Below are 12,987 nucleotides of genomic sequence, written 5' to 3'. Positions count from 1 at the left end.
AATGCCAACATGGATTGATGGTTGGGCCAGGAGTGCGGGAAAGCCTGCTTGCAAGTGCTCCTCATTCCATCCTGCTGTTAGAAAAGAGCTCTGGGAGGCTTCTCCTGGAGAATGTGGGGAGAAACGAGGCTCTCTGTCCCCTGGGGTGGGGATGGTCAGGCCCAGCAGGGTCTCTTATACTAGGTCTGTCATGCACGGTGGCATGCGGGGTCTCTGGTCCTGCTCTCCACATAAGAACTCAGGACATGGTGAGGTCAAAAAGGAACACCAACAGACCATAAATAAGGGAGTCATATCATTGTAGTCTCCCTGGCGGCTGGGTTGGAGACACGGGAAGCAGGATCCACACTACCTGCAACCTGCTGTCTACTTCTCTGCAATCCGCAACCCATACTCCGCCGTGCTAACTGCAGTCCGCGCTTGCTAGCTCAGCCACCATCTTCTTGCTAGCCCCCATTTTCTGCTAGCGTAGCCACAGCAGTTACATTAGTGGCCAATGGCTAACTGGTTACAGCTGATGGCCAACTAGCCAGCTGATGGCCATCCAATCACAGTTGATGGCCATTTACTACCCGAGTGAGCACCTTTCCACGTGAGGGCGAGAGCCTGGAAACCACTCCTGGCTCTGTCCCCACAAGGTCTCCTGGTTGTAGGCAGATGGGTCCTTCTCTGGAAGGGGAAGGGCTCCTCCCAGCACTGAGAAGAGAAGAGGATGGACTCCAAGGAATCATCCCCAGGGTCCACCCATGTCCTCAAAGAATGAGCATTGAAGATTGTCATGATGACCAGGGCTGGACCCTGTGACTCAGAACGACACCGCTGGTGATGGATATGGTTTCAAAAGGCATGAAGCACTCCTGTAATCTACCCGAGCCTCCACTTATGGGGTCTCAGTTTCACTAGTAGAGGTAGGAGCCCTCTGTGGGTAGACAGCCTCCATTGGCAGGACCACGTTGGCTGACACATTTTATGCAAAATAATGTTACAGTAGGAAGCTGGCCCTGGGTTTTTGTCTTCCCTCAGCAACATCTACTGTATATACAATGAAACCACTCCTGGTCCTTTGCTGAAGGCACTTTCCCATGCCTAGGCCAGGGGTGTACTGTGTTGGTGGGTCTTCTGGTGACACAGTGGGGTCATCTGAAGCAAAAGTCCTGGTCATTACTGCTGTAGCCTGGCCTGCAGCCTTACTGTCACAGAATATCTTCCCCAAGCTTTGGTCTGTGAACCAACTTGGCAGGACCGGACCCCTGATAAAATTGCTGCCTTCTGGCTCACCTGCAGAGAGTCTGACCCAGTCACATTAATACAGTGGGCCCAGCAACTGCCTCATTTCTACAGGGGCCCCCCAGCACATGATTAGGTTTGCAGAAATTGGAGAACCATTGCATTGGGATTGCAGGGCTTTCTGCCTCGGAGTAAGGCTTTCACTCTTAACCAGACGTACAAGCCGCCTCTGGGCTTGTAACCCACGCCACTCATGGCCTCCATGCCTTTGACCACGCCGCCGCTGTACTCAGAACTCCCTTTTCGCCTCCACTTCCAGCCTGGGTTCCCTTGGGAGGTCATCCCGCGCCCTAGACACCCCAACCCCAACATACTTCACTCCCAGCCAACCCGGTTATTTTGTGAGTTCACCTCCGCCCTTGAGTGTCCACTGTACTATACTTGGCAGCTTCGCTGTACAGTTACTGCATTATGTGCTTACAATGAATCCGATCTGAGATTTATGAAAATAAATTAGTTTCAGAAACAGCTAACTACACGTAGCTGTATAGCCCGGGACACCGACCGGGGACCGTGCGGACGGCCTGTCAGCATTGTGGCAGCGCTGCCCCGGCGTGGAGCTCCCTTACCCTCGGGGGTCGCGCCCTCGCACGCCGCCCACGGCCCTCCTGTGCTCCGCCCCTCCGCGCGCGCCACCGCCCGGGCGGTCACTGGCGCGTCCCCCGGAGTTGAGCGAAGATTTAAATCGTCATGTCTCTGCGTTCATTGGTTTTTCACGCGGTGCCGGCTTACCCGTCATTGGCTAGCGGGCGGAGGAGGAGGGGTTCGGCAGTCCTCCCCTGACATGGCCGAGCGCCCCAGCTGGCGGGTAAGTGTGGTGGGCGCCAGGGACCTGCGGGGGCGTCGTCGGACCGTGTGACCCGCTTAACCGAGCCCTCCCCCGGGAAGGGGGCGGGACGGGGCTCCGGGGCGGGTGGCGCCGCGGCCCCTGGCTCAGGCGCGCCTCTCGCCGCAGCCGCCCCGCCCTTGCGAGGCCTACCGCGCGGAGTGGAACCTCTGCCGCAGCGCTCGGCACTTCCTGCACAACTACTACGTCCACGGCGAGCGGCCGACCTGCGAGCAGTGGCGGCGCGACCTGGACAGCTGCCGCGAGTGGGAGGAGCGCCGGAGCCCCGAGGCCCAGGTGCGCTGGGGAGGCCGGGGGTGGTGCTGGGCCGCTGGAGTGCATCACCAGGGCATCCGAATGCACGGGCCACCCCTCCCCACATTCCGAGTCCCGGCACTCTCGAGAGGAGCACTGCCAGGGACCCTCCTCCTTTCATGCTTCCTTTCTTTCCAGAAATACCTCAAATTAGTATCTCAGCGGGGCTTTCAAGCACTGAAATGCAAAGCAAGGAAGGAGGGTAGAGTGATTTGCAAAGAAAGGAGGGGTCCCCTAACAATGTTATGGTGGTGAATTGCAGAGGAGGTGATATTGCTGAGTGCAGAAAGACCAGGAACCAGCCTCAGCAGCCTTCACCCAGCCGCAGGGGGTCACGAGTAAGAAACAGTCCAGGTGCTGGGAGCGGAAGGGTGGTGTTAAGGATTAGGGAGGGCATGAGGCTGGAGAGGTCCCAGGGACCTGGTGGGCCTCTAAAGAGGGTTTAGATTCTAGCCTAAACAGGTGCTAGGAAGCATGATTTGATTTATACCTTTAGAAGGTCAGTCTGGCTGCCTGAGTGGGAGAGTACATGTCGGAGGGGGCGCACAGAGACCAGTAAGGAGGTGATTGTCGTTGATTCATTCAGCAGATATTTATCATGTTGGGCACTCTTGGGGATACAGGAGTGATGAGAACAGAACCTGAGCCCTCCTAGCAGCTACATTCTAGTCCAGAGTACAGTGTGGCTGTGGAGCTGTTGTGGGTGGGGAGATGGAGAGCAGCTGTGGGGGTGCAGTGCTCATAGGGAGTGCCTGGGGAAGGGGAGCCTGCAGGACTGGTGGCTGCTTCAATGTTGTTATTATCGAAACACGAATTGATGTGGAAACCAAGCTGCTGTATAAAACAAAATGATGACAAGTTTATAATAAGTGGAAGTCCAAAAAAATGGGAAAGATTGCTTGCAACCTATATGGCAAGAGATTAATAGCCTTTATGCATGAACTCATATATCAGTAAGAAAAATGGGGATGATTTAAGAATAGAAAAGTATGCAAAAGACACAAAGAAGGTATTCATTCAAAAAGAAAACCACATGGCCTTGTGTACAAGTTAAAATGACAATAAGAGGTTTCTGCCTAGTGGAATGTCAGAAGTGTCGCTAGGGGTTTTAGACAGTCCAAGGTCCTTGTGCAGTGTTTGTGGAGTGTCAGGTATTCTGATTGTCTTAGTGTCAAATGCATACCTTCTGACCCCAGTTTTACTCTGGAAGTTTATCCTAAGGAAGTAATTGGGTAACAGAATACAGCTAAAAGTTCAAAATGTCCATTGTGTCATTGTTTGTGATAGTGCAAAAACTAAAAGTGTTTTAAATTCCACTGATAAGACATTTGACCAAATAACTTATTCCACACACTGGTGTACTAACTACGCATCCATTACAAAGAATAGATAATAATGTATCCCGGGATGGAAAGGTGCCTACAGTATATTCCTTAGTGAAAAAATCAGGAAGTATACACTAGCCAGTAGACTATTCTGTGTTTAGGGAAACATGTGATGGCCCTAAAATTTGGGCCTAAAATTGTGTTGGGGCAGCTGTTAACTACACCTTAGGAATGGAGGTCTGGGAGTCTTTCATATTCTACTTCGCATTTCTGATCACTTTTTAAACCCAAACAAAAACATCTATTTGCGACAATAGAGTGTAAGTGAAGACAAATAGACAGAGAAGCTGAAATTAATGTGTAGAGACCAGCATAGCACCTGGCACTTACCAAGTGCCCCTGTCATGGTTGTGATGTACTGTCCGGTGTTTATCTTGGGGAGAAAGTGACAGAACAAAGCCCATAGGTTGAGTGGAATGTGTTGTTTGTTGTCTGGACTCTTCCTCATCCGTCCAGGGCTCTCTGGGCATGTGTCTCCTGCCTCATCTTCCTCCCTCTGGCCACTCTTTCAGACTCATGTCTCTCCTTCCAGCTCAGCCCCCAGCTGGTCTTAGGTGAATCTGATTAGGTCACCAAAGGCATCAAGCCGTGAGGCCCAGGAGAAGACATTTTTCAAATTTCCTCAAATTATGGTGGTCTACACGACACAGTTGACCCTTGAACAACATAGGTTTGAACTGCGTGGGTCCACTTATTGCGGATTATTAAGTGGATCTGTGCAGTTCAAACCTGTGTTGTTCAAGGGTCAACTGTATTTTCCATCTGCAATTGGGAATCTGCATATGCCGAGGGCTGACGTAAATTATATGCAGATTTTCAACTGTGCGGCAGGTTGTTGCCCCTAACTTCTACAGTGGCCAAGGGTCAGCTGTAGTTTTTCAGTCGCTTGGGAGAATGATCTAGGTCTGTGTGTGCTAATATAGAACAATTGCCAAGGTGTATTAGGGGGAAGCAGAGTTTCAGAGTGTGTGAACCAAACGTACCATTTGTCTGTCTGTGTTTGGGAAGGTGCTGAGGAGGAGGGAGATGTAAGGGTCATGTGAGGCGGTAAGTGACCGGGGTCTCCTTTGCACAGCGGTCCCTCTGTGAGAGTGAGCGTGCGAGAGTCCAGACTGCACGAAAGCATGCCGTGGTGTGGACCCTGAGGCAGAGCCCCCCTGCAGACTGGCATCTCCCTCTGCCGCAGGAGGAGAAAGACGAGTGACAAGCACCCCTGCACACTTTCCTCCGGTCTGTTTCAAGTGGGGCTGGTGCACAACCCTAAGGACGGTGACTGGTCCACACATTCCAGTGAGTACGTGGGAGCTTCTGCTTGGCTTGGAACATGGAGCCCAACGTATCCAGCCCTACTTGCCCACCCCTCACCTATGTTCAGGGTGCCCCACTGCTTCTACGCTCTGGAAGACAATTTTGCCCGATGCACAGCATCCAGGAAGCCAGACACCATTGCAAATTGCTGTGAGCAGCCAGGTTGGGCTGGCTCATGTTCCACCCTGGCAATAACAGCACAGGAGATAGCTGTCCTGAGGTTTAGAATTCTCAGGTAAACAAGAGTTTACCTGAGAATTCTATGTGTCCACACCAGTCAGTAGCCCGTGAGGGGTCAGAATGAGGTAGCTAAATGGAGGTGCTGCCATGAACACTTTATCCGGCCCTGGCTTGGCGATGACCATGCATTGCCAGCCACTGGTGCTCACACTTGGCTATGGCCCACTCACTCAGTTCCTCTGTAGACAGAGGTGGGGCATTACCTCTGGACCAGTATGTTGCACCTCCTAGGCTCACAGGAGGTGAGATTCTGCTTTTTAAGAAATGCACACAGCTGCAGAACACACCACCTTGCATACAAAGGGTTCATGGACTCTTGGCTTAAGAAACCCAAGACTCATGGAATTTTGGCCTGCTAACCTTAAAAATTTCCCCTGGCCATTTTTTGAAAATGTGGAATATGTCAAAAACCATTTTACATATTAGAGTCCAAAGAGAAGCTGAAAATTAAATCCACAATTTAATTGTTGAAATTGTTAGATTTTGGATCTGACGTTGTGCTTGGATAGTTACAATTTTTTATGCACATATTCCTGTAGATGTTTTAAATATGTATGTATGAACCAACAAGAACTCTAGTTTTTGAAGAGGTTTCATTATTACTCACAAAATGATTTAGCATCTTGTAGCTTCATAGCAGGCCCCACTGTATGGTGCTCAGTCAGGTCAGCCCACTGGGTCTTTGTACCTCCTTCATGATAGGGCCCCAACCTGGCCACAAGTGGTAGGTCAGGCATCTTGTAACTCATTCTTTGGGGTAACATAATGTATGACTTGAGGGCATACATTAAATGATAAAAGGTCCCCTTCTGTGCATTTTCTCCTGTGTACCCCAAGAGTCCCTGTGATTGCATGTGTACCTGTGAGTGGTAGGGGGTGCATGTAGGACCCCAGGAGCAGAAGCAAGTACAAGGAGCCAGAAACCCCCATCCCAGGGGGTAGCTTTGCTGTGTCTGAACCAGCCAGAGCATCTCCCTTGTGGCTGTAGCTGCAGCTGCTTTCATGGGCAAGTCTGATTTTTGGCCAAGGAGGAAAGAGGGAAAGCTGCTATATTTACAATCATTCTCCTTCCTCACTCTGAAATACATGGAAGGGACATTTGAATTTTGTGATTTGCATGTGATGCCTGAAATTGCAGCAGCTTCCTTGGGGCTCCTGGGGTGGGCAGGAAAAGCCTGGGAGCAGCAACCAACACAGCAGTCCTGAGGTGTGCACCTTGGGAGCCACACTCCCTATTGTCTACTTGCTTAGGATTCCCTGCAGCTGAATGCTGTTTTAGGAGGTTCGTATCCTTCTTGGCTACATAGAGTCCCACATTGAAATAATCACCACTAGGGACAGAATGTTCCTGTATCTGTTCCTGTGTCTACCCCTTCACATCTAAGCCCCTGCTATATGCGGGGTGGGGTTTGAGACTCTGGGATCACAGCCTTGCAATGGACAAGTTGCCTTCAAATAATTGCAGTTGTACGAGTAGTTTAGGGGACCGACATAAACATTTAAACGTTAAATGAGGGTCTAAAATGATGGTAGGTGCCGTGAAGGAACTGGTCAGTGATAAGACAGAACAGTGTCTTTCAAACTTTTTGGACAAAACTTATAGCAACAAGTATGTTATAATCTGGTACATACTGTTATAGCATATGTTTTTCTTGTTTTAAATCTAAGCAGTCATCTTGTTTTAGATGGGTACAAAAAAAGTCAATAACTTTAACAAATAAAAACGACAGAAAAATATGACTTTGGTTATTTCAAAAGCAAAAGGCTGTATGTAATAAACAAGCTTCACAAAATGATCCTTGTGTATACTGATACATAGACATGGTCAGGTCTGTACCGTTGAAAATAAACTGCTGTATAGGCAGCAAATTGGATGAACTCAAGGAAAATATGCTGTTTAAAAAAAGAATCTTAAAAGGATACATATGGCATGAGCCCATTGATCTAACATAGGAGACTGGTTCCTGGTGAGGGTGTGGCTATAAAGGGGTGATGATGGTATCTTGACTGTGGTGGTAACATAGGGCCACATGTGTGATGCAATTGTGTAGTGCTAGACACACACTGATGAGGGCAGGTTTAACAGGAAATCGGAATACATTGGGTTGTACTAGTGTCAGTCTCTGGGTACTGACACGACTATGGGATGTAACACGTGAAGACTGGGAAATACATACAGCACCTCCCTGCATGTTTATTTGGAACGTCCTATGAATCTGTAACTACTTCAAAATAAAGTTAAAACTGCTGACCATGACCCACTGAATTGATTGTAAAACCTATTGTTTTAAAAGCATTACTACCAAGCACCTGCAGTGGGCGGGGAGGTGGGGAAGGCTCAGCATGTGAGCCCAGAACTGGAAGGAGGCTCAAGCCCTGCAAAGCACAGCAAAGGGCCCCACAAGCCATATGCTGGAACAAGTGCCATGTGCTGACGGGGGCTATGAGATAAGGGGTCTGGATACAGTTCTTGGGGTGGTGGTTTGCCAAAGCCTGACCTGACTTGCATCTTACAGACCCTCTGGCTGCTGCGCAAGAAGGATCTGGGGTGGGATCATTGTGGACAGATCATTTGGCGGCTGGCAAACCAGTAGTGGAACAGGCAAAAGGCAACAAATGTTTGGACCTTGGAGATAACACTGAGATCATGGAATCTGGTTGGGTTCAGCATTCATCTCATAGATGGAGCCAAAGGACTTAGAATCCTTAGGTAATGTTTTTATGCAGTGAAAATGTTTACCTGGTAAGTTTTTAAACCATACGTGAACCACACGTTATGAAACCAGACAATCTGAAGTCTTATTCAAAAGAAATGTTTCCCTGGTTTATCTTCACTAAGGTAGTGAAGAACCCAAATCCTTTCTGGGGTAATAATGCGAATCACTAGGAGAAAGGGCTCTTCTTACACCGGACCTTTGTTGTCATGGGCTGAATTGAAGCTCTATGCCCCGTCCATCTGTATGCCTGACTGTATTTGGAGATAGGGTCTTTAGAGATAATTAAATTAAAATGAGGTCATTTAGGTAGGCGATAATCTGACTGCTGTCCTTATGAGGACACAGGCACGGAAGGATGACCATGTGAGGACACAGTGAAAAGGTAGCCATCTGCAGGCCAAGGAGAGGCCGTCAGAGAAACCAACCTTGCTGGTACTTTGATCTTGGGAGTTCTAGCTTCCAGAACAACTGTGAGAAATAAATGTTTCAGCCCTGCAGTCTGTGGCATATTGTTCTGGCAGCCCCAGCACACTAATACAGTCGCCATTCTAGACTAACACCACTCGAATAAGAGTCCTCGGCCCCAGGTGTCACACACCCTCCGAGGGGACATAGCAACTTTGATAACCAGTGTGTGTCTGGCTTGCTCTACTCTCCTCAGCCTCCCTTCCCAGCTTCAAATGCAAAGCTGGCCCTGCTGATGATGTGAAAGCTCTGTGCTCCATCTGCCCCACCTGGGAAGGCCGTTCCCTCTCCTCAGCCCACCTGTGCAGACAGCACACAGCACACGGCCTGCACATCCATCACCTCTGCTTCTTGGGGTCACTTTGTGCCTCTTGCTGGTGGCATCTGCCCCACACAATTGGAATCTTTCTGTTTTACTGGGGGGCAATGGTCAATGTCTTGGTCATCCTCTCCCCAGCGCCTGACAAGAAAGGGCAACATCTCCCACTCCTGCCCATCCTCAGGTGAATTAATTTAGACTACAGTAAGGCAAAGAGACACTTGATTAAATTTACATTTATTCACAGCATGCCTAATTGTGTGACAAGCAGGCTTGAGCCCTGGTTCTTGCTCACAAGGACAGCATGTTCAGACAGCTCCCTGCAGCTCTACCTCTTGAATTCCACCTGTGTGTACACCTTAGTGATGTCGTGGTACCTGCCTTCAGGGGGCTGGTAGTTGGAGACAGGTGGTGTGTAATTTGGACCTTCTCTCTCGAAGGGAAACAGACTTGGGTCTCGCTTGATGGCCTCCGCATGGAGCTCCGGGGATGTGAGTTGCAGCTCCTGCAGAGCTTCCTGCTGGGCCTCAAGCATGGACCTGATGGCATTTCTCTCCATCTCATGCTCTTGCTGCTTGTACAGGGACCATTTCTTCAGAAGCAAAGCTCTCCGCTCACTCTCCTCAAAGGAGAGCTCGACCTGAGGCCGCTGTCTAGGAACACACAAATCCAAAGGTGTGAAGGTGGGGAGCACTGACCTTGCTGACCGGGAAGTCTGGGTGACTGAATATGGCCCAAGCCTCCTCACTGCCAGACATAGATGGAACGTAGGAAAGAAAGTGGAAGTTTGCGACAAATTAAGGAATGGAATGTTGAATGTGGCAGCGGCTGCAATTGACAGAGAACCAGTGCTATTTGCTTTAACATGAAGATAAGCAAGTGATGCTCTGAGGAGCCTATCGTAGCACTTCCTCTCCCCCAGGCAGAGACTGCCTTTGGTGAGAGGTGACTCTGGAGAAAAGTGAAATGGTATAAAGAAAATGGACACAAAAATCCCAGGGAGTCAAGAGCCTGGATCAGGCCTGAAGTACCAAAAAAGTACCTGCTGTGTCCCACTTGTATGGCAAGGAGCTACTTTAAAAATGGCACACACTTTACCAGAAGACAGCAACCCTGCCAACCCTGCATACAACACATCCCAAGTATGAGCATTTGCACCATAAAGCAACAGGCTAAGGGTTTTCTACAATCAAAATGGGGAAGGCCTAAGTCATCAATAACAGTTACAACTTCTCTTGTAAAAAAAGCAACAAATACGAACTTTTGAGCAGTGCTGATAGAACTCACTCAAGCATCTGGCCTGGTTTTCACAATCATTCTGAGTTTCTTTCCTACATTCAACCATTCACGAGCATCACCCAGGCATGCTTTCTCCAACTCCCACAAGACATATACAAGGAGAAAAAGTTTCAGATCAGGGCCAAGTCAGCCCAAGCCTACTGACCCCTTCCCATCACTGGTGTGCACTGCAAGTAGAACTACCTGAAGGTGATGGAACTCCTTTGCCCTCAAGACCTCAACCCTAGAGGACTCTCACCTCACTTTATCCAGGAACCTCACAGGTGTAATAAAATCTTCAATGGGAATTAGCTCCTGGCTAGCCTTTTCCAGTCGTCGAATCCTCTTTTTCAAACGGTCCCTTACAGCTTGGTCTTTTTTAGGATCTATCTTCTTCTTCTTTCGCAGAGGTTCTGCTCTAATGGATAAAGCAAACATTAAACATTTTTCCTCTTCAGTCTCACAAACATGCTGAGAGACATGCCACTAGATGAAGTCCCCCAAACTTGTACTGAGCTGTTCACTGGGGAAGGAATTATGCATGGTCCTGACCTTATAAGGTGAGTGTGGCAAGAAGATGGCCTCCACCCCAGGGTCCTTGTGAGAACTCTGTGGGCAGTTAACCCAGGAAGGGGTGGAAAAGCTGCTCGGGGTATAAATTAAGGGGAAGTGCTCCTCTTTAATGCTGGAGATCACGTGTGTCTTGAGATTGCACTGAAGTGGAAATACCAAACTGATGAATTAGAAGCTCATTACTCACATCTTAAATGGACTTGTGATTTATAAAAATGATTTGAGTAAGCCTAAGAGAGACACCTTAATAAAAGTGAGACTGGCATGCTTCTACTTTTGGGGATTTCTTAACAAATTTCCCCATCCTAGAGCATTAACAAAAACCTGGTTGATTCTCAGGAACACATCTCTTAGGGTGACAATCTACTATTAAGAATAATCCAATCCTTTAGCACCAAGACAGTTTCTTGAATCAAGTACCTAGAAAGCATCCAGAGTCACAGGTGGAAAAAAACTGGTCCTCACACCTTCCCTAACTTCTCCAGGGGGTCAAAAATGGAAGGCCCCTGGAGACACAGAGAAGTTTATGCTTTGCCCTTTACAAAACAAGAATCCATTCAAAGCTAATTAGGAATTATTTAAATTACTTTTACATTTAATTTGTTTTCTGATTACAGACACATCAGTATTCCATAAAGGGGATGTTGCAAAGGCAGAAAAACAACGGCCTACATTTAACTGAGAAACTTTGTCCGCTATTTTGCAAACCAAACGCCGCCTACTCCCGCTTCGTTCTGTTCGTGTGCACACGTGTCTCCCGCTGACACCACAAAGCGATCAGACCCACAGGTGAGTTTACCTCATGGGAATGAGGTCCCAGAAAGAGAACAAGGAAGCTCGCTGGTGGGCGTCTCTAATCTGTGTCTGCCAAGTTCTCAGAAGCCTGAAAGAGAGAAGAGCGTGTATAAATATCTGATTCTCCTCACTACACAGGAAGAGAAAAAAATTTACAACGCCCTCAACACCTGAGGCACTTGTAACTGCTAGATGTGACACCAAGGTCACTGTGGGAGACCGTTCAAAATCCCCCATTCACACCAGAAAGCACTCGGGCAGGGTCCCTTGTCGCCAGGGTCCTCGCATTTTCACCGCATGAAGAGGCGAGATCAGCTGGCTTACTCCTTTGATATCCGTGGATAAGGATAAGGGTGGATGGGGGGGTAGCGCAGGCGAGGGCCCGGCCTGCCGGCGCGGAGTTCCCCGCGCGCTCCTCGGGCACCTCGCGACCCGTCTGAAGTCCGCACTCACCAGCACCGCGAGCGCAAAGCGCGCGCAGTAGCTCCTAACACCGCGGCGGCCATGGCCCCTAAGGTAGCCGACCGGCTGCTTCCGGACGTGCACCGTGGCTGTCCGGCTCGCGGTGCCACGCACAACCGCCCGGCTGTCTCAACGCTCCGCACTCCCGGGTTCCGACCTCGGATCGCGGGATCATGCCTGGGCCCGCCCCGACGTAGCTCCGCCCCGCACGTCCTGGCGGCGCGTGGGCACGCTCCGAGCTCCGGCCGGGGTCTCCTCTTCCGCCTCTGCCTGGTGCGGCGATCCTTTCCCGCAGCCCGCACGTAGCCGCCAGTCGCTCCCGTATCTAGTCAGCCTGCGCCCCTGCGAGGGCTAGGATCCCACAGTGCAGCCCGAGTGGCCAAAGAGGCGTCCCTCTACTCCAGGTCTAAGTCCACGTCTGTGAAAACGGCCCCGATCTTCCAATGAACGCTCCCGCCTCGGCCTCCCCAATTACCCTCCCCGGGACTGGCTCATCCCCCTGCATTCGTAGAGTCTGGGACTAGGGCCGCCCGCCGGTGGCCGCACCCCGGCGCCCGCACGTGGCCTGGCTCTCGCTAGATGCCCAATAGACGCGTGTTGATGAATGACGGAAGCTAGTTAATTAGTCGGACTCGGAACCAGCAAGGTAGAGCTGGAGAGGCCATCCACGCCACCCAGACCCTGCTGCCTCCGCCGAACTGGGCTGCAACTCGAGGCCCCGCTCGCCCGCCGCGGTCCGGGCCGGTCCTCCTTTCCTCGGCGGCTGCCCCCGAACCGGAGTCGAAGCCGAGCCGCCCTGTGCAGCCCACCCCCCCCCCCCCGCGGAGGAGCGCGGGCGGCCCCATCCGCGCGGGGAGCGGTTTCCCGCCGGGGCGATTTGGCAGGTGCGCGCCGTGACTTCCGGCGTTGCCCGGGAGCCGCCGGAGGAGGAGCGGCGCAGGGGATGCGGCTGTGGCGGCGGCGGTGGCGGCCGAGCGCTGGGGGCGGCAGTGGCGGCGGCCTGGGGCACCGGACCGC

At 50.7% G+C, this 12,987-nt stretch overlaps 2 protein-coding genes across 4 annotated transcripts; one reads left to right on the top strand and one right to left on the bottom strand.

Annotated features, from left to right (window-relative positions):
• Window positions 1-2,044: 2,044 nt before the first annotated feature.
• On the top strand, window positions 2,045-7,618 carry LOC308492713 (synaptic plasticity regulator PANTS). Its single transcript, XM_081037975.1, has 3 exons — window positions 2,045-2,095; window positions 2,243-2,410; window positions 4,889-7,618. Exons 1-3 carry the CDS (start codon window positions 2,072-2,074, stop codon window positions 5,015-5,017), a joined length of 321 nt encoding a protein of 106 aa, XP_080894101.1. The 5' UTR covers window positions 2,045-2,071; the 3' UTR covers window positions 5,018-7,618.
• MRPL40 (mitochondrial ribosomal protein L40) lies at window positions 7,604-12,791 on the bottom strand. Of its 3 annotated transcripts, none has more exons than XM_081037972.1 (4): window positions 11,962-12,791; window positions 11,513-11,596; window positions 10,400-10,558; window positions 7,604-9,515 (listed from the first exon to the last, which is right to left on the bottom strand). In XM_081037972.1, exons 1-4 carry the CDS (start codon window positions 12,012-12,014, stop codon window positions 9,191-9,193), a joined length of 621 nt encoding a protein of 206 aa, XP_080894098.1. In that variant the 5' UTR covers window positions 12,015-12,791; the 3' UTR covers window positions 7,604-9,190. The 3 variants fall into 3 exon arrangements, with proteins under 3 accessions (XP_080894098.1, XP_080894099.1, XP_080894100.1); XM_081037973.1 differs by having other exon boundaries at window positions 12,128-12,528; XM_081037974.1 differs by having other exon boundaries at window positions 11,679-12,044.
• Window positions 12,792-12,987: the final 196 nt, after the last annotated feature.

This window comes from Rhinolophus hipposideros (genome assembly GCF_964194185.1).
Source record: "Rhinolophus hipposideros genome assembly, chromosome: 24".
Lineage (NCBI taxonomy): Eukaryota > Metazoa > Chordata > Mammalia > Chiroptera > Rhinolophidae > Rhinolophus > Rhinolophus hipposideros.
This window is presented reverse-complemented; position numbering and strand designations above follow the sequence as displayed.